This window comes from Mirounga angustirostris, unplaced genomic scaffold, assembly GCF_029215605.1.
Source record: "Mirounga angustirostris isolate CCGP_5_RB_7025 unplaced genomic scaffold, mMirAng1.0.hap1 SCAF_8, whole genome shotgun sequence".
In the NCBI taxonomy this organism is placed as follows: Eukaryota; Metazoa; Chordata; class Mammalia; order Carnivora; family Phocidae; genus Mirounga; species Mirounga angustirostris.
In genome coordinates, this window is record NW_026991716.1 from 35,662,447 (window position 1) to 35,682,757 (window position 20,311).

General features: G+C 48.1%; 1 protein-coding gene across 2 annotated transcripts in view; it reads right to left on the reverse strand.

Annotated features, from left to right (window-relative positions):
• The window catches only part of KIF6 (kinesin family member 6), a 442,506-nt gene that overhangs the window by 17,506 nt on the left and 404,689 nt on the right, over nt 1–20,311 (reverse strand). For both annotated transcript variants that reach the window (XM_064597574.1, XM_064597573.1), the window contains exons 17-19: nt 8,280–8,364; nt 6,459–6,594; nt 3,955–4,052 (exon numbers count right to left, since the gene is read on the reverse strand). In XM_064597574.1, the coding sequence (XP_064453644.1) occupies nt 3,955–4,052; nt 6,459–6,594; nt 8,280–8,364 (319 nt within the window). The remainder of the gene's footprint in view (nt 1–3,954; nt 4,053–6,458; nt 6,595–8,279; nt 8,365–20,311) is intronic.

A 20,311-nucleotide genomic window follows, 5' to 3' on the forward strand; every position in this document is an offset into this window, starting at 1 on the left:
AGAAGTCCCTCCAGAGCACCGGTTGCCACAGGAGATGAACAGCACTCCAAGGCCTATCTGGGCCATCTCTCCAAAGAGCCTCCTGCCAGCAGTCATTGAAGGGGCCTGGGGTAGTGCTCTGGGAGCAAGATTTTGAGAAAAGCTCCCATGGGTGATCTGATACACACTTTTGAAATTCAGGATTCTGAACTTTACTTGGCAGGCGTAGTCTATTTCTACCTTATAGCCCTGGAGTGTGCATACTGGGCCTTTACACACACACACACACACACACACACACATGCACACAATGCATTGTCTTTGAAACAAAAGAAAACTTAGAGATGGAGCTACCTATTTGCTGGGCAGGATATTTCTACCAGTAAGAAGCTATGCAAGAGATCTAGAAAAGAGGCTGGGGAAATAACCAGGGGTTCTGAGCCTCATCATTGGGAGGAGACCTTATTAATGTGTGGGACACATGAGAAGCTTGGGACCAAGCCAGAGCAATGACCAGGGAAAGCCCTGTCCTTTTGGCTGGGCCAAACATGTTTCAAACATGTTCTGTGCAGTCCAGGAGTTTCAGGGGAAGGAGGCCGCTATATAGGGGTTGCAAACTCAAGTGTCCCAGAGGTCGGCAGGTACCTGAGGGATGCACAGAGGACCGGTGTAGGACGATAAGGCTAGACTATCTGCATTGCTGTAGAGCAAGTCTACTTACACTACCATTTTAAAGAATTTAAATTGATGAACTAATTTTTTTGAGAAGTTTTAGATTTACAGAGAACTGAGCAGATGGTACAGAAGAGTTCCCTTATCTCCCCTCTCCCGCCTTGTGGATTCCCCTATTATTAACATCTTGCGTTAGCGCTGTACATTTGTTACAACTGATGAACCAATATAGATACATTATTATTAACTGAAGTCCATAGTTTACCTGGGGGTTCACTCTTTCTGTTGTACAGTTCTGTGGATTTTAACAAATGCATAATATCATATGCCCACCACTACATAGCATACAGAATAGTTTCACTACCTTAAAAATCCCCGGTGTTCCCCCATTCATCCTTTCCACCCCTCCCCTCTTGCCCTGGCAATCACTAGTCTTTCTACTGCCTCCATAGTTTTGTTTGCCCTTTCCAGAATGTCATGTCGGAATCACACAGTATGTAGCCTTTTCAGTTTGGCTTCTTACACTCAGTTGTATGAATTTAAGCTTCCTCCATGTCTTTTCATGGCTCAATAGCTCATTTCTTTTTAGCGCTGCATAATAGTCCATAATCTGGATATACCACAGTTCATTTGTCCATTCATCGTTTGAAGGGCATCTTGGTTGCTTCCAGTTTAGGGCAGTTATGAACAAAGCTGCTGTAAACACCCAGGCATAGGTTCTTGTATGGATCTAAGTTTTCAACTCACTTGGGTAAATACTAAGGAGCATGACTGCTGAATCGTATGGTAAGAATATGTTTAGTTTAGTAAGAAACCACCGAACTGTTTTCCCAAGGGACCATGCCATTTTGCATTCCCACCAGCAAAGATGGAGAGTTCCTGTACCTCTACATCCTCACCAGCATTTGCGGATGTCATTGTTTTTGGATTTTAGCCATTCCAATAGGTGTGTAGCAGTATTTCATTGTTGCTTTAGTTTGCAATTCCCTAATGATATATGACTTTGAGCATTTTGTCATACACATACATCTGTAAAACTTCTTGGGTGAGGTGACTGTTCAGATCCTTTGCCCATTTTTAAATTGGTTTGTTTTCCTTATTTGTCGAATTTTAAGTTTTTGTGTATTTTGGATCCAAGTCCTTTATCAGATACATGTTTTGAAAATATTTTCTCCTAGTCTGTGGTTCATCTTTTCCTTTTCTTATCAGTGTCTTTTGCAGAGCAGTGTTTTAAGTTTTAATAAAGTCCAACTTATCAATTTTTTCATTTCCGGATCTACACTGCCTTTTAAAACACCAGGCTAACCAAACAGAACACACTTTGCTAATTGTTGACCCTGGACTTAGGGGCTCAGATAGGAGGTGTTTCCTAAAACTGGAAAGTAAGCGGAAGTACTGGCACCTAGGGTCAGCTTGGGGGGGTATGCGGAAGTCCAGGGAAAATGTCAATCAGGTGGTGGAGGGCTCACTGGCTGGCCTTTTTTTTTTTTAAAGAATAGTTTCAGATGATAGCATAACGTATAGACTTGTGGAATTACTGCGTTGTAAACCTGAACTAATGTAACAGTATGTATCAACCATACTTAAACACGACAACAAAAGAAGAGTTTTAGGTTTACAGAAAAGTTGCCAAGATAGTACAAAGGGTTACCATGTCCCTCATACCCAGTTTCCCTTATTATACTTTCTTACCTTGGTATGGTACATTTGTCCCAACTAATGAAACAATGCTGATACATGATTATTAATTAAAGTCCATGCTTTAGTTGAAGTTTCTTAGTTTTTCCCTAATGTGTTGCTCTGACCTAGGACCCCTTTGAGGCTCGCACATTACCTTTTGTTGTCCTGTCTCCGTAGGCACCTCCTGTCTGTGACAGTTTCTTACACCTTCCTTGTTTTTGATGACCTTGACAGTTTTGAGGAGGATTGGCTAGGTATTTTGTAGAATGTCCCCAGGTTTTTTCCTCATGATTGGACTGGGGTTATAGGATTTTGAGAAGAAGACCATAGAGGTTGGGAACCTGGATGGCTCAGTCGTTAAGCATCTGCCTTTGGCTCAGGTCATGATCCCAGGGTCCTGGGATTGAGACCAATGTCGGGCTCCCTGCTCAGAGACTGCTTCTCCCTCTCCCTCTGTCCCTCTCTCCGCTCATTCTTTCTCTCAAATAAATAATAAAATCTTAAAAGAAAAAAAAGAAGACCATAGGGGTCATGTGACATTCTCATCACGTTAAAGGTACTATCCGGTACAACCCCCACCTCCCACTACTACCTTTATTTATTTATTTATTTATTTATTTATTTATTTATTTATTTATTTTTAAGAGAGAGAGTGAAAACGAGAGGGAGAGAGAACGAGCAGGGGAGTGAGGCAGAGGCAGAGGGAGAAGCAGGCTCCCCACTGAGCAGGGAGCCCGATGTGGGGCTTGATTCCAGGACCCTGGGATTATGACCTGAGCCAAAGACAGACGCTTAAAAACTGAGCCACCCAGGCGCCCCAAGTTCTATTTCACATTTCCCAACTTGAGAGCTCAGCTCCTATTCAAACCCAGTCAAAGGATTGCTCCTTGGTGGCAGAGGCCAATGCCCCACTCATGCCACCCTGGCCTCTGTCCTGACAGTAGGGGATCTGTCTGGGGGATGGAGGGTGGCCAAGGCATGCATCCTAGGCCTTACCACCTGAGTTGTGTGGTTGGAAAGATAATAACATGGATGGCATGAGAAGGAACCTGCCTTCAGAAGGTGGTGTGGGGTAGGGGGGAGTGGAGTCCCTTCTGGATCATGCCAGCATTCAAGGAAACTGGCTCTGGGCTGTCCTCAGGTGGAGGCCGTCCTCATGGAAGGCTGCCCACATCTGTCCTGAATCTGTGCTAGGACAGAGTCTTTTACCAGAGCTCCTCCATATCCTGGCAGGTCTGCTACCCTCTGACCTACCACCAACATCCCCCTTCTTTCCCATTCCCCTTGTGTCCCCCATGCTACTCTCCCTTCCACCTACTGCCAACCCCTTCTTCCTACCGGGGCTTTGTACAGTTAAACCACTTGTCTCTTGTTGCCATGGCAGCAAATCCACTGGCTGTCAGAGCCAGGGAGAAGGACCGAGAAGGTGTGCTCAACAACCCTTGCTCAAACCCACCCGAAAGCCACTGGCTTGAGTATCTACAGCCAATATAACAGTACACGTGATTCATTTTCCCGGATCAGGCGGCCTATACAGACACATTTAGAGCAGCAAGAACAGGTGGAGGAGAGGTAGGGAAACTTTTCTGCACCCTCCCTCTGTTGGAAGAGTTCTCCCCTTACCTTTTGTTAGAGACAAGCTGAGGCCTCTCCTGCTGGGACTCAGGCGTCTGGGGAAAGGGCTTCATGTGAGTGAGTGAATTCATTGCTGGCGAGTTTACCTGTTGGGCCAAGAAGGAATTTCACAGTATTACCTTGAAGCTACTGGCATGGGAAAATGTCCTTGATGTATTTTTTTAAGGCAAAAATGTTAGCTCTAAAAGTTGTTAGGTACAACATGTGTGGGAGAAAAAAAATTGATCTAGACATTGCGATGACTGTCATGATAGGCACCAAAATATTATCTCTGGGTGGCAGGATTATGGATAATGGTTGGTGTATTCTTTGTCCTTTTCTGTGCTAAGTCTTCCAAATTGAGCATGTGTTGCTTACTTGTAGATAGGAAAAAGGGTTTAAAATGCGATCTGACAATTCTCCAGAAGTCCTTTCACTTTTGCCTCCCCTTGTCCCCCAAAGAGATGCTACCAGAGGCAGGAGAAATCCATTGAGCACTTCATGTCGAGGAACAGCTCCCCCACGGTGCCCCAGCAGCCTTACATGGCTCCACACAGGGCTTGTGGGCAAGGCCTCAGCAGCAGCTTCTCTGAGTCTTGGCAGAATGCCCTGTGATTCTCCCAGAACGTGAGTAGCTGCTCCGAGACTGTTCCCCACTTGCCTTCCTATCTCCCCAGGAGGCGGTCATGGGACAGTTTCTCAGCACCTCCCATGTTCTGATGAGGTTTAAGGCTTTCTGCCTCACTCCCCTCAGGGTACATTTGCAGGCTATAAAACTGCCTAGCGGCAGCATAGACTTCACTCCTCAGCAACAGGGTGCCCCATCATCCCTCCTGCAGCCACCGGGCCCGTTTTGTTTTAGGGACTTCCTGTGGGGCAGAGCTGACATCTTTGGCCACACCAGTTTTCACTGTCTCTATGAGCAATACACCGCCTGAATCCGTCCGCCTTGCCTTGACTCTTCCTGCGTCACACAGGATGACCCTCATCATCTACTGTTCAGTGGCTGAAGTCCTTTGGGCACCAGCAGTGGCTGATGGCCTCTCCCCGAAGGGTTCTTAATGGGAGAACAGACAGAATGTGGGGGTGCTGGCAATATGGGTGGGAATCAATGACAGTTTTAATTTTCCTAACTTCTCCCTGAAATTTAGCATTTCTTTCAACAGTACAATGTGGACAACAAACCGTAGTAGTATATGTCGCATCAGTGACTTGTCATCAGTGGGAAATCACAGATATTTTCATATCATATGACACTGTTGCAGAAATCTTGAAATACTGTGTTCACCATTACTTCGAAATTATGTTAGATGTTAGGCCCACCCCCTAGATCTTATTAATACATTTGTAAAGTGGTTTACATCTTATTATACCATAACTTTGCTTTAATATTTTGATAACTTTATTTCCATCTTATTGGTTTTCTTTGTCATCTCGTGTATTAAATTTTATCCAACTATTCTTCTCTAGTGTCTAATAACATGGCTATTTGGTAACATATGGTCACTGCTTGGCTGTGTGTCATTGGCCAAATAACTTCTTGGGCTCTCAGCTTCCTTGTCCTTAAAATAAAAGGATCAGCTGTTAATCTTTGAGGGTTCTGCCAGCCACACCAGTGATGTGACAATATGTATCTCGTCACTTCCATTATACCACAACTGATGAGTTACGGGAGGACAATTGGAACTGGGGGTTTGTATTACACTTCTTAATATGTCATTTTAGCCTTCATAGTATTGTAGAGAACTTCCAGGAACCTGTCTAGCAAATGTGTAAACATTTATCTACAAATATGTTTCCAGTGCAAAACTAGAAACAAACATTAAACAATAGAAGATTAAGCAGACAAAAATAAATTCATAGGATGGAACAGTGACGGCCATTAGAATGATGTAGAAAAGTATCATGGAAGAGTAGCCATGTGATGCAGTGAGCACCACGAGCAAAAGCCATTTGTGATACTTGAAGACCAATATGACTGTTTTTATAAAAACATACAGAAATATATGCATCAGAAAAAAAGATAAAATAATATAATCCAACATGATAATATTGGTTATCCTTAAAGGTGGGATTATGGTGATTTCTACTTCTTTGTGTTTTTCTCTATTTTCCAAAATTTCTGTAACTTATATATAAATTATAGAAGTATATACTTACATATACATACATGAAGTATACACACACACATATATGACTGTAGTAAAAAACAGTCAATATTGTCAATATGGTATCACAGAAGAACATTACACAAAGCATCAGTGGCAAATCCACTGGTCTGGGCACACCTTCCATCCCCCACCTTTCTATGTGTCAGGCCTCAGAGCACGGAGACAGCGAGCCCCCGGCCGGTGGCATCCTCGTTACTAGGATGAGCACTTGCCTCACTAGCTAAGGCTGAGAGCATGTGGGCCTGTGGGTCGAAGCCCCCACTCTTCTGCCTCTGACAGCCCCGCTCCAGGTCCCAGGAGGAGGGTGGGCTCTGGGGCAGTGAAGGGGACAGCGGCTAATACCTGCAGGCTGGCGGCTTCCTCTGTCCACCAGGCTTCAAACTCTTTCTGCAGCTTCACCTTGGCCTTGTCCATGAGCAGCTGCAAGTGCTCGATCTCCACCTTCAGGGCCTTCAGGCGGGTGAACATTATCTTATACCTACAGTGAAATCAGGGAAGAGTCGTGAAAGTCACTGGCAGGGGGAAAGGCTGGGAGTGGAGTGTCACTGCAGGGCCCGTGTCTCAGAAGTCTGGCAGTGCTTCACTGGAACGAGGGACTGGGACCCCAGGGGAGCCCACAGAGGCCGGAGGCCAGGGCCTGGGCTTGAGCCCCTTACAGGGAAGCAGAACCACGTGTTTTTGCCCAGCAGGCCCATGGGCTCCATGTATGAGATGAATACCCCCTTCTTCCAGAAGGATGGCTAGTGTTACTGAGCATTTATACAGGGCAGGCATTGCCCTAGGCACTCGGCATATCCACGGATTCAGTCCTGTACACAGTCCTATGAAGGAGGCGCTCCACTTTACAGATGTGGAACCTGAGGCATGGAGGGGTTATATAACTTGCTCTGTGGGCTAATAAACCGAGGGGCCAGTATGTGAGCGCCGGCCATCCGGCTCTAGAAACCACAGCCACCTCTCTATTCCATTGGTTCACTTCATACCGAGGACAAAAGTTGCACCGCATCTGTTACTGTGCACTCAGGTTTGGGGCATGTGGCCACGGGGCAGAAGTTGTCCAACAGGAACCAGTTAGGCAGCCGAACTGCAGACACCGCGTGGCTCCTGAAGGGACGCTGGGGTTGGGAATGTGGACCAAAGGGACAACACAGGGTGGAGTAAAGACACACAAAAATGGGTTGCAAAGAAATTGGGAAAAATAAACAGAGTGAGGGAGGAAGAGGATAACTCCAGGGCAACTCAGGGGGTGGAGAGCAACAGCAGCATGTCTGGGAGGGCAGCGCAAGGCTTTCTGGGAGGAGGATGCGGGCGGGACAGGCCCCAGTGCAGCTATGGGGAGGAATCTGGGGACCTGCTGCGTGGGGCCTTATTCTGCTCCAGTCTCGGGGCAGCAGGGGTGTGTGAGCGGCGAGGGCGGGCACACCTCGCCAGCCCAGGGATGGCACATGTAACACTGACACCATCAGCATCCTGAGGGCCAGGAAGGTGACTTGTTTGCTCTCCCCAGAGCCTCTCCATGGCCTGCAGGGCATAGCAAACATCGGTGGAATGCATCGACCAAGGAATGAAGGACGAAGCCGTACTGCTGTGTTAAGTGAGATTCTGCGACCATGCTGAGTATCAGTTACAGCCACATGTCTGCTGATGCTGGAGGTTCCTCGCTCTGTTCGTGACGTCATCTGGGGGCCCTGACTGGCTGCAAGAGGCTGTGAGGTTCTCAGGACGCCCTGCAGGTGAGGAGACTCAGGAGGGAAGTGGGGGCAGATCTGCAGGCAGGCGGGAGACCTCCGTGGTCATACTCCTGGACTCCCCTAGATGGCAGCAGTAGATAAGCCTAGTTGCTCCTGAGCCACAGCCGGGGACCTTGGGCGGGGGAGGGTGCCAACAAGCAAACCTCTCTATGGGCTCCAGGGCCTGGCGAGGCCTTCTGCTCCGGATTCCAGCCCCACGCTGCTTATGGTCCCTGCATTCCACATCTGTCTGCTCAAAGGCAGCACGCCCTCCAGCTATTTGAGGACCCAACCACTGGACCCACTTCCCAGAGGAGCTCCAGACCTGGGCTGGGGAGTGGCCACTCCGCCTGGCCTGGGCAGCTCCCGGTCATCCCCGAGGGCCCTCAGTGGATGGGGTCAGGGTGTGTGAGGTTAAAAAAAAAAAGGGTACCTTCTCTTTTCTTCCTCCAGTTGGGATCGAAGCTTCTCTTCCAGCAAGTCTGGCATCGAAGGCATGGCTGTGTTTTCTGAGATGCCTGTGGATAAGAGATGGGTTACTCCAACAAGGAAGAATGGTAAAAGGAGAAGTATGGGATTTAGGGCAGAGGACAGGGTAAAGGACCTGTGAGGACCTTCTGGGGCCTTTGGGTGGGAGTCTGCTTCAGCCCCCTCCTCTGGGATGGCAATCTCTGCTTGGGGGAAAGCCTCCAAGGAGAGGCTTTCATGATTATTTCGGCTGTCCCTGCCACAGTCCATCTGTCACTGGAAGAGAATTCGTCCTTACATTGCTACTAATCCTTTTACTGTTGAGTTCACTTATTTCCTCTTGAATCCCCAGGGAAGATGCAAAATAGCATTTTCCCATCCTCTGCTCCAGAGCCCCTCACAGATAGGAAGACATCACTAACCCGTCTCACATCCGTCACATCTGTCTTTGCACCATTTGAGGTGCCGAGGGTCTCTGGCCTCCAATCATGTCTCCAGTTTTTGACTTCCCTCCAAAGCAGAGGTTGCCAAGCGTGATGAACCCAAGCAATGCTAATACGCAGCCAGAGCTGAGAACACGCTCAGACACCCTGCCCATGAGACAGGGCGACAGGACCGTGCCACGGTCCTGGTGAGGGCTGTGCTCCCAGGCAGGCCGACCCCTGCTACTGGTTACATAGTTGTCCGCTCTGGTTGGTTGCCTGTCCGGGGCCTGGCCCATCCTAGCCTGCTGGGTGGGGTCTATTTATCCTCCTAGGAGTCCCTGTGGTTGCTCTGCATTTCCTAGCCCCACAGAGGGTATCTCGGAAGTCACACAGCTCTGCTTTTTTACTCCAAGTAGGGGAGAATCTACTTTGGGCCAGGTGCTTTCTGGACATGATCGGACTTCATCCTTCTAGTACTCATTTGAAGCATTATTGTTCTCATTTTGCAGAGGTTAACCGAGGGTCAAAGAGGTTAACTTGCCCAGGACCACCCGGCTAACTTCAGGAACCTGGATCGAAATCCAGCTGTGTTTGGTTGCACGGGCCTTGGATCCAGAAATTCCTTCTATTAACATTTCTGACAGATGGTCATCTACTTTCTGCCCAAATACTTCCGGGGTGGGGAGCTCACTCCTTGGCACGGTAGCCCATTTCATGGTGGGTAGGTCTGTTTCCTCTTCCTTTGAGCTGAGACCCATCCCACTCACTTCTTTCCACCTCTACTTTGGTTCTTCAGGGCAGCATAGCATGTCTTCCTTCCTTTGATGGTTCTTTAGAGATTTCCACAATGACGACAACAAAATAATGTACTAACCATGTATCTGGAGCTTTATTCTCAGGCTGATTCTGCCCAACTCCTTCCTGAAGGGCTCAGTGACATGGTTGCTTTCTAACAACTTCCCACTCACCTTATTGCTAATTCTCAAAATAACCCAGCAGGGAGGGTCTTACCATCTCATTTCAGTTAGATTCTGAGGCTTTGAAAGGGCTATGAATAACTCAAAGTCACACAGCTAATGAGCACAGCTGGGATTTGAACTAAATTTTTTCTGGTTTCAAAGAACTCAGTGTGTAGACCAGGCACCCTCAGCCCAATGCTGTTTTTGTTTTTCAAAGCTTTATAATTGTCATGGCCTGTCAGTTTGTCACTGGCCTCTATTAAGCTTGTGATTAGTTTAAACACTTTCATATTTTTATGAGTGGTTGTCAAAACACATCCTATTCCAGTGTGATTGTCCTTTTGATCCTAAATGCCACCCTTCCCATCTATTGGGGGTTAAGCCTTCTGAGAGGTCCTTATTCTGCCGTACCTTTATTCTGTCCATGTTAACTGTCTTTTGTACCATTATCTAGCTCATTGATAAATATGAGAAGTCTGTCCTTTATCTTCCAGGCTCTGATACTCTCTCTCCATGTGCCAAGTGACAACTGTCTCTTGGAAAAATGACTGGACAAGTGTCTTACTCCATCTAAACACGGGACATGCAGATACCATTCGACTCTCCAACTGAGGATAACATGTCACCTGGGCTAGTGTGATTTTTGGACCTGATGAGTTGGCTGCCTGTCCACGTTGCCCACGCTCCCCCAGGCACAGGCACCAGAAGCCCCTGGAGGGCAGGGACTGGTCCTGCTGCTCGTTGTATCTCCCCTGTGCTTCCTTCAGACTCCACGTGCAGGGGGCACTCATTGCTATTCGCGTGCACAGCCCTTGCCCTCTCTGAAAAAGGTCAGATGCGATAAACCGAAGACAGGATCTTCACATCAAACTGACAATGGTAGGACTTGAAATGGACAGAATGTTTCGCTGTCTCTTAACAGTTTCAGAAATGAGCAAATCTATCTACCAGCTTGTGGAAAAAGAAAAGCTGTGAATCTCCTTCCTTCTTTTAACACTTTTTGGCTCCACGCCCAGGGAACCCCTGAGAAATTCAACGAAGACCCTGCTCCGTAGTGCAGCCCCCAGCCGCACTCTGTATGAGAGGTCACGGGAGGCGGGTGAAGGCAGGGCCGCTGGATCCGCACGGGGGCGTCTCACCCAGCCTGGCAGAGGCTATCTCTAAGGGCCTCATGCACGGAGACCGAGATGACCTAACTAACGGCTGTGGCTGACCCAGCATGAGTGCGGAGCCCATCTGCAAGAGAGGGCTCTCGCCACGCCCCATCGCTGGCTGTCTTTTCCTCGGGCATCTTGCACGTTCCCCTGGCAGATCACAGTGGCAGGTGCCTTGGAGGTGTGTGGGTGTCCAGGAGCCTGAGGCAGGGACAGCATTACTCTGAATGCAGCTGACCGGAATAAGAGATGATGTCAGCTCCCGTTTGTGGGGCATGCTCTTGGTTCTATCCTCTGTGCTGCCTCATTTATTCCTGTCATTCTAGCTAGCAGATATTATCACCTGTTTTTCAGACAAGGAGACCAAGGCTTGGGTGACCAGGTGGCTTACACCATGTCATAAAGCTGCCAAATAGAAAAGCCAGCTTCAAATCCATGGCTGGTCATTCATTCTCTCATGTAACAAATGGGCTGCCCCTATTACAGGGGCAGTCTGCTGGGGAAGGTGGACATTGAACCCACAAAAAATTGGGTTGACATAATGCCAGGGGCCGAAGGGCACCAGGAGGAGAGAAAGCTGGATAAAGGGTGGAGGGCTGCGATGTTAGGTAGAATGGTAGGGGAGGCGTCTCTGAGGAGGGGGCAAAGACCTGAGTGAAGGGACGGAACAAGCATGCAGAAATCAGGACAGAGAGTATAGCAGCGGGTGCAAAGGGCCTGAGGTACGTCTGCTTGGTGCTCTGAGAAACTGCGAGAAGGCCAATGTGTCTGGCAAAGTTGGTAGGGGAGAGAGGTGGGAGCTGAGGCCAGATCACATAGGACCTTGTAGGCCCTGGTAAGGATCTTAGCTTTGAGAGAGACGGAGGCTAGAGCATTTTGAGGACAGAAATGGCTCGATCTATTCCTTTGATTGCTAAGCCAAGCAGTTTTTTGCTGATCAAGACAAAGCTGCTCCGAACTAAAGAATGGTCCTTGTGAGTTGGCGCCGGGATGCTGTAAGCCTATTGAAAGGATGTGGGAAAGAAAGCTGGGGCGAGGGACCTTGGGCAGCCAGAATGAGGGCACAACATATCCCCAAGACACAAGCTGTCCACGTTGTCATGGCAACCAATGGGTTATTGCCAAAGGTGATGTCTGCTTAGTGAAATGCATTGTAACCCCAGCAGGAGACAGCCCCTGGCTGCTTCTGATGCTTCCTGAGGTCGGGTTTATCAGTCTTCTCTGAAGAGAAAGAGGGGCTGGGAACTGAAAGGGAAGTGAACAAAAGGGGCTGAGCAAGAACAGAGGAAGAGGGAGTAACTGAAGGGCATTCGGGCTTTGTAGGTCTCCGTGCCCACTGGGACCATGGCCAGGGACAGAGCCTCCAGTCACCTGACAGGAGACACAGGGGGCTGTCCTTTCAATCAAAGGATTCTGGCTGGGACAGGAGCACAGGGGGTCGTAGCCCTGAGTGGCCTATGAGGTGACACTGTGACTCTGCTCGGGCAGCCGGCTCCAAAGCAATACAAAAGCAAGAAAGAAGGGTTTCATTCCAGCAGCCACAGATCCGAATGTCACACAAGGAGGGAGCCCTGAGGGGTCAAATAGTATATGAAACTTCCAACAGGCACCCCCAGTCCCAGGCTGACCCTACGTCTGGTGTGTCGGGTATTCGGGAACCAGCAGCACCAGGACGAGAGAGGCCCCTGCTGGGAAGGCCGGCTTCCCGTGCACCCCCTCCTACCTGGCGGGGTTTGGGGACACTGAAAAGATCATTATAACTCCTCTTCCTGCTTCCCCATACCCTCCTCTAAACATATGGCACATGCGTGCATGTGCATGCACCGCCCCCCCAAACTCTCCTACAGTTATTTCAGTGTCTGAAATGTGCAGAATATCATTTCTTTGGTTCAGTGGCTCTCTATTGGGTGTGCACATGAGAGGCTGGTAAAAGCACCGAGACAGCCGGGCCCTTGGAGACTCAGATGCTCAGTCCTCGTTAAGAAACACTGCTCAAGGCTTTGAGCCCAGGTTCAATGCAAGTGCTCCACGCAAGCGTTACAAGGAATGCAGAATCTGCAGAGGTTTAGATGGGACAGTATATGGGGCTAGCATGTTCCTTTGCCCCTGTCCACTTTCTAGACTTTTGGGAGCCCCAGTGGGGAAGAGGGGCCCAGGGGTTTCCAGCAAGAAAGACACACTCTTTGTAGGGCTGGAGCTGCCTGCCCTTGACCCTTGTGGAGGGTGGACAAAATGTGAACCATGATATCCACCACTGGGCTTCTCCATGGGTCAGATACTTCCTGCGTCTTATCTCATATAATCTTCACGACGCCCACTACAGATGGGGAAACTGAGCTCTGATAGGGGAAATAATCTGCCCAGGATCACACTGTTAGTAAGCAGAGCTGGGGTCAGGACCCAGCTCTGTCTCACTTCAAAGCTAGTACTTTTTCCTCTGGAAGTGATTCTGATAATGAAGGAAGCCATGGGGCAGATTACTGACGTTGGTATCGACTTGTCCTTGGTATTTGAAGGCAATGCCCTTTTTCCATGAATGCCTTTCAGATCTGGGGCTGGGGCTGACAGAAAGCCTCAGCCTCTCCTCGAGTGCTGGCCTGTGGAAGACTGCCCTTTACTAACCAACACCATGGCCTGCAGCCTGATCCCACTTGGTATTTGCAGCTCCCCTGCTGGGTGTGAAGAGTTGTTCTTACTGGAGTCTGAGCCTTTCCCAAGTTCAGTGGCCGGAATACCCAGAGCCAGCCTGCTCTTCTCCTAGACTGTGTGCTAGGAGTCCTGAGGAAGGCAATATTGAAATTTCCAACCAGGCGCCAGAGCCAAAAGGGCCCCTGTGGGCTTCTGGAGGCTTCCGTAGAGCAAAGGCTATAGGGCCCAACATGGCAGTTGCTGGTCCAGTGCCCTGTGTGGGAGGAAGCCATGAGTTATGTGGCTCTACCATGGCCGACAAGACCTCAGGGCCCAGGGAGGCATTCTGGCCGGTCTCCTCAGCTATCCAATAATGATACATTTACTGAACACCCACTCTGGGCCTTTTGGGGCTAAACTATCTCATAGAGCCATAGATTACTCAGCCCCACCTGTTTGAGAGGTCAACGTGTCTATTCTTACAGAGACTGATGGTGTCACCAGCTCAATTACTACAATGGTCAGCAGCTCAGAGGCAAAGATTCTGGCTTTCCAATCAGACCATTTCCTGTTTAATGGCTCAGATTTATTGTCAGCTGGAGTGATCACATGCTGACAGGCACTCAGAGCCTCCATCCATCTTGGTGTTGATTTTGTAACACCTTAGCTGCCTGTGGCATGCTCAGGCTTAGGGTGTGATGAATACCCTGTGGACACATGGCTGGCTCCGATAATCTCTTGGGCACACTCACACCCACAGCCACAAATCCAGTCACTCAGCCGCCATCCCCCCAGGGAGCGGCCATGCTTTAGTACAACCAGAATGGTCAGGGAAGCCTTTTTAGAGCAAAACGGAGACCTAGACACACCCTGTAGAAGGCTGTCTGCCATCCCCTGCTGCCCGAGTAACCTCCCCTGTTCTACTCTGGGCTTCTCTGCCCAAGATCACAGTGCTGGGAGGGCGGCCCTCTCCTTCTGCATTTGCTTCTTCTCTCCCTCCATGTTCCTTGTGGAGGAGGCGAACTGTGCAGAGGCTCAGCGTGCACCAGGGTCCGTGTGGACTTGCAGGCACTCCCGGGAGCACACTGCAGACACAGGAAAGACATTTCTAGTGCCATTACTTGCTTCAGCTTGGCACAGGGTCCCTTCCATGGTCACCTCTGTTCAAATAGGAACTCTTCTCTCTCTCTCCACAGTCCTTTCTGCTGGAGCCCCAGATCCATCTTTGGTTTGCTGTCAGTGGTCTCTGGTTGCAACCACTCAGAGCCTGGCATGGCGACTCTCCTTCAGAGGGTCCAGATGCTGCTCCTGCCTGCTTTCTGGCCCACTTAGGCTCCCCCGCTCCTCAGACGTGAGCTCACATTTCCAAACACAGGGCTTCTCTCCAAACCCGAGTCCCTTGGTAAGTCTACTGTTTGTCACTGCAGCCTCCCTGACCAGTGGTGACCACAGGCCTCAGTCCGAGTGGCTTTTCAGACAGAAGTTAGCAAGAACCTTGGCATCCCTAAAGCCCAGTTTCATCTTTGTCACACTGGAACAAGCCAGTCTGGAATGTTCTCAGGGCACATGTGACCTTGTGGGACGGCGGTTTTTCTCATGCCTTGAGAGTGAGCATGGGCCTTCCTCCTATAAAAACCTCTAATGATGATGGTTGGTGCGATTTAGTCAATTCTTTTGACTGGCTTATAAGAGACATTTTAGGACTTTTAGGAATTGAGTTAAGGATCCTTAATAAAACTGTCTCCTGCCACTTTGAGAAAACTTATCTGCTACTAGCCAATTTGTAAACCAATCTGTTCATTTCCAAAAAATTTTTACACATTAGAGTCAGAAGTGAGTTCTGAGACGGACCACACAGTCAGGCTGGCACATTTTCAAAGTATGATGGCAAGAGCTTGCAAGACAACCAAAATACCCCATATCAAGACAAGGGCCAAAAGAATTTTTTGAAGAGAATTTCCTTAAAGAAAGCTGGCAGTTTGCGTTAAGTCCGCCTTATCCTCTTCACTGGATGCAATGTGTGTGTGGAGGTCCTTCTCCCTCCCTTAAAGATCTTGAGGGGGTTTGAAGACCACTCAGAAAGATTGGTTAGAATCCTCGGGAATCCGTGCATGTGTGTGGGGTGTATGTCGTGTGTGTGTGTGTGTGCTCAGTGGACAGAAATCTGATTCCCATTCAAGAACTCTCTAGCAGGGCATGGGCTGAAGTGCTGGGAGCAAGACCAGAGTGTTCGCCGCCGTGCTCCTGTGGAAACAATGTGGGGTGTACCTACTCCCATCATGGCTGATTTCAAGCTGCCAACATGATGTTCCTGAATTCGGAGCTGGGAAGAGATGCACATGGTCAGCTCTCACGAGCCAGTATGAGCTGGCTCTGCATGCCACTTACTCCCTCTAGAACACACTTAAAACTCAGATCCTTTTTTTCAGTGCAAAAAACTCAGATCCTTTTTTAATAGGGCCAGCCAGAAGGGCAATGGGACCTAAGTAGAAAGAAACTTGGCAGTGGACCACAGGATGCCTGTGGGCTGAGCCCTGCACCTATCTATTTTTCTCCCCTAAGTCCCCCCTCCACCACCTTCTACTCTTCTGCTACTTGCCCTGGGAGGCTGGCTGGTGGAACAGTGGGCTTCCTTACCCCTCGCCTTCTGTCTGGGCTCAGCCAACGGTGAGCATGGGCAAGTGACTGGAGGCGCAGGAGGGGTGAGGGGCTGAGGTGCCATGAGCTGGATGCACTGCTTGACTGAAGGTCATAGCTCCTATCAGATGGCCTGAGTCTTTCTGCACAGCCCTTTCTGTCTTCAGGTTCAGGTAACTGCTCACTCTTCTTGCCCCCTCAGGTCTAGGGGCAGCAATGCTTCCTACCCTGCTGTTGTTACAACCTCTGCATTTCCCTGAATTCTGCTAACACCTTTATAAATAGGCTTGTATTCAACTCTCTTTACAATACTTAATTTGAATTTTTTTTTTTTTTTTTTTTTTTTAGAGAGAGCGCAAGTAGGGGAAAGGGACAGAAGAAGAGAATATTAAGCCGGCTCCGCTTCAGCACAGAGCCCTATGTGGGCTTGATCTCATGACTCTGAGCTAAAATCAAGGGTCAGATGCCTAACGGACTGAGCCACCCAGGCGCCTCACCTAATTTGATTATTGATTTCAGTAATCTGCTTTGTGTTTGGAACCCAGAAAGGCTCAAAGTGGGTAAGCAATTGTCCAATAAGATACATTCCATCAGATCAAGGGACCTCCAGGAACCCATGAAAGTACCCCAAGTGAGGAAGAGTCACTTGAAACATCTGCGGGGCCCAAAGAGTACAAAGCTATGTTACAAAGTACCAGTCAAAGTAACATCTTTACCAACTGCCTTTCCTCCTTCTCTCCAACTCCTTCTTGGAGTCAGGGGAAATTGAGCTCAGCAGACTGAGGGAGGAAGTGTCTTAGAAAGAGAAGGAGCTGATTGTATTCCTTTCCTCCAGGTGGTTAGCCTTAGCTGGGGAAAAGGAGAGAAGTCTTAGCTTTGAGTGAAATTTGAATTGTTGAGACTGTAGTTACAATATAAAATGACCAATGTTTTTTGGTTCTTGTTTGTTTTGTTTGTAATTAACAATGAGGGAGCAACTGAGTTACTGAGCTGTCCAATTTCCATCCAGTGCAGAGGTCGAACTATCCCTACTGCAAGGACTTAGAGATGGTGGAAGAACAAAAGGGGGGCTTACAAGCACCTCCCCTGCATTGCTCAGTATGTCCAGCAACCCTCTTTAGCTACTAAGTCCCTCCTAGAGGACACAAGGCACCCAGGAAAGGAAATGAGAAGTGGTAAATTTTTTGTTCCCATCTTTAAGTGAAATGTTCCTGACACAAACAGTAGTGAGGAAATGAAAGTTAATCAGAATTGAATTGGGATTTGGTTTTTACGACCACTGCTATCATGGGGATTCCACTTAACAGTAATTTTTGTTTGATCTCTGAACCCTTGGAGTGTAATCCTTCATCGAGTTCTGGAAATTATTATAAACCATTTCAAACATAAAAAAGTTTAGAGAGTGATATAAATAACACCCACATACCGCCTCCGTATTTTGAAAAATTCCATAGTACGCCATAGGTGCTTCGAGTGTGTGCATGTGTGTTTGAATGAGAATATTGCAGAGCTGGGGGAGGCCTGCTTAGTACCCACCCCCAACCACTATCCCTGCCCCCCAAAGATAACACTGTCCTGATGGTGCTGTAGACCTTCCCTTCTTGCTGGCACACTCTGACCCTGTATCTCTAATATCCCTTAAAATTACTTCATTACTTAGCTATTTCTTGACCTAAGAGGAGGTGGCAGAGGGGTTCTGTTTGTAAGTATTTGTTGGACTGTACATCTGTACATATGTTGTATGCATTTTTCTGTACTTATGTTATCTTGCACCATAACACAAAGCTCCCACTCCCCTCCCCCGATACACAATATCAGCAGTTTTACAATTTACATAAATGGCATCACTCCACATATATCCTTCAGCAATTTTCTTTCTTGCAACCATCATTGTGTTTCTGAGATTTATTCATATTGCTACATGTAGTTCTAGTTTATTCATCTTTAATTCTCTATGGTGTTCCACTATATGAATATGAATTATATGAATATATCAGATGATATGAATATATCATAGCTGTAGCTCATTTATCTACCTGCCTACTGAGGGGAACTTTGGGTTATCTTCTGTTCTTGTTTTTGTTTGTTTTTTGGCTGTTCGCCATGATAAAAACAATGCTGGTTTCCTGTTGGTAGGTCTTCCCCAAACTCATGATCAACTTCTTTGGGGAAATGAGCTTTTGGGGAAATGAGTCTTACCCAGCTCCATTACTATGCAACAGAATTGTTCCTAGGGAACACTAATACCTTTCCTGGGCTGGGACTTGCCAAGCACAAATGGTGATTTTGTCACTTGTGCCAGCTAGAGGGGCCGGCCACCATACATTTTACCTTACCAGATGACATCAAGAGGTTAGAATTTTGTCTTCTATATATGTGACTGGTTATATGTTTATTATACGTTATATATGTTGTATATGTTTGTTATATATTCTATATTTGGATATGATTGTATGTTTGCTTGCGTAACCCCAAAATTCATATGTTGAAATTGAGTCCCCCGTGGGATGGTATTTAGAGATGAGGCCTTTGGAAGGTAATTAGGTCATGGGGGTGGAGCCCTCATGAAGGGGATTAGTGCCCTTATAAAAAGAGGTCAAAGAGCTTGCTCACCCCTGTTCTGCTGTGTGAGGACACAATGAGAAGCTGGCAGTCTGTGACCCAGAGGAAGGTCTTTACTAGAACCACCATGCCGTCACCCTAATTTCCGGCTACCACCCTCTGGAACTGTGAAAAAATAAATTCCTGTTGTTTATCACGCACCTAGTCTATGGTACTTTGTTATAGCAGCCCCAACTGACTAGGACATTGGTCAAATGCTTAATTCATTCAAAGTAGCATACATGGTTCCCGCACATTTGCATGATGAATAAAATGGCCCTGGCAACTGGTAAAAGGACCATCTTGAACCAGTGCTCAGTGGAAGAGATAGTGACTGGATTTTTGCAAGGTAGAGTGATCAGTGGTGCCTATGAGCACATGTGGGTAGAGGGATGTGGTGAATGCAGAAATGTGGCGACCTCCACCAGTTAAGCCAACTGCTGCTGTTGGCCCAGAGCTGTGGTAGGCTCTGCAGCAGGGGGCTGTGTCTGTGGCCTGGGCATCTGGTTGTCTGGTTCCTGGCACTCAGAGATAGGTTCCATGTTGATTTGCTGAGCATATACTCTGTCCTTGACTCCATCACACACACACTTCACCCAGTACTCAGACCAGCCCTGGGAGCAGATATTCTTCTCTTAGGGACAAGGAAATGGAAATTCAGGAAGGTTGGTGGACAAAGGTCACATGACTAGCAAAGGGTAGAGGCATGATTCAAGCAGGGCCCTCCTGATTCCAAGGCAAGTGTCTTTTTACTAAACCACAGCTGCTGTTCAAGGCTGGCACCAGGGCTGATGCCCAGAGCCTCCTTCTGTTCTCCAGAATGGCTAGTGAGGAAGTCTGGAACTACCCAAAGGGACTGGAGCCTTGGCAATTAGGAACTCGGCAAGGAAATTGGGTGGGGACTCCTCACCCACAGACTCCATCTTGAGCCTGGGAATTTGGCCCAATTTGGCCTCATGTCACAGAAGCTGGCCCTATAGTCACAAGCAACTGTGGATTAGAATTGACTCAGGTGGAGAGAATTTATTACTGGTCTTACAGAGCCACCTGCGTCCTTCTGGAACCAACTGAGACGACATCTTAGCCTTTGGGGTGGCTGCTTCCTTTACATCCTGCCTTACTCCAGGGGTTCGCATTTTGATCATTCCTTTCTGAGAGGATGAAGGCACCTCTAATTCAAGCCCTCACACGTCTCCCCACCAAGGCTATGTTTCTTGCATGTCTTAAGGAGGTCTGCATTCACAAAGAGGTAAAATCATGACACCTGAGGGTGAGAAGTGTTAGATTCATTTGTTCATTCAATAGGCAACCAGCAAACGCCAGCCTCAGTTTCAGGATGTGCTGGGTACAGGATATCACTTGGTCCGACCACCTCATTTTACAAATGTTGGAGCCTAGGCACAGAACAAACCTTTATGGAGGACCTACTGCGTGCCAATCCCTGTGCTCAGTGTTGGGGAAATAAAGATCTCTGTACAGTGGGGGAAATGGATAAAAGACTGAATAATTATCACACAATGTGATAAGTCCTATCACAGAGGTACAAGCGGAATTCTGTGTGAGTCCAGAAGAAACTCAGATAGTTCTGGGGAG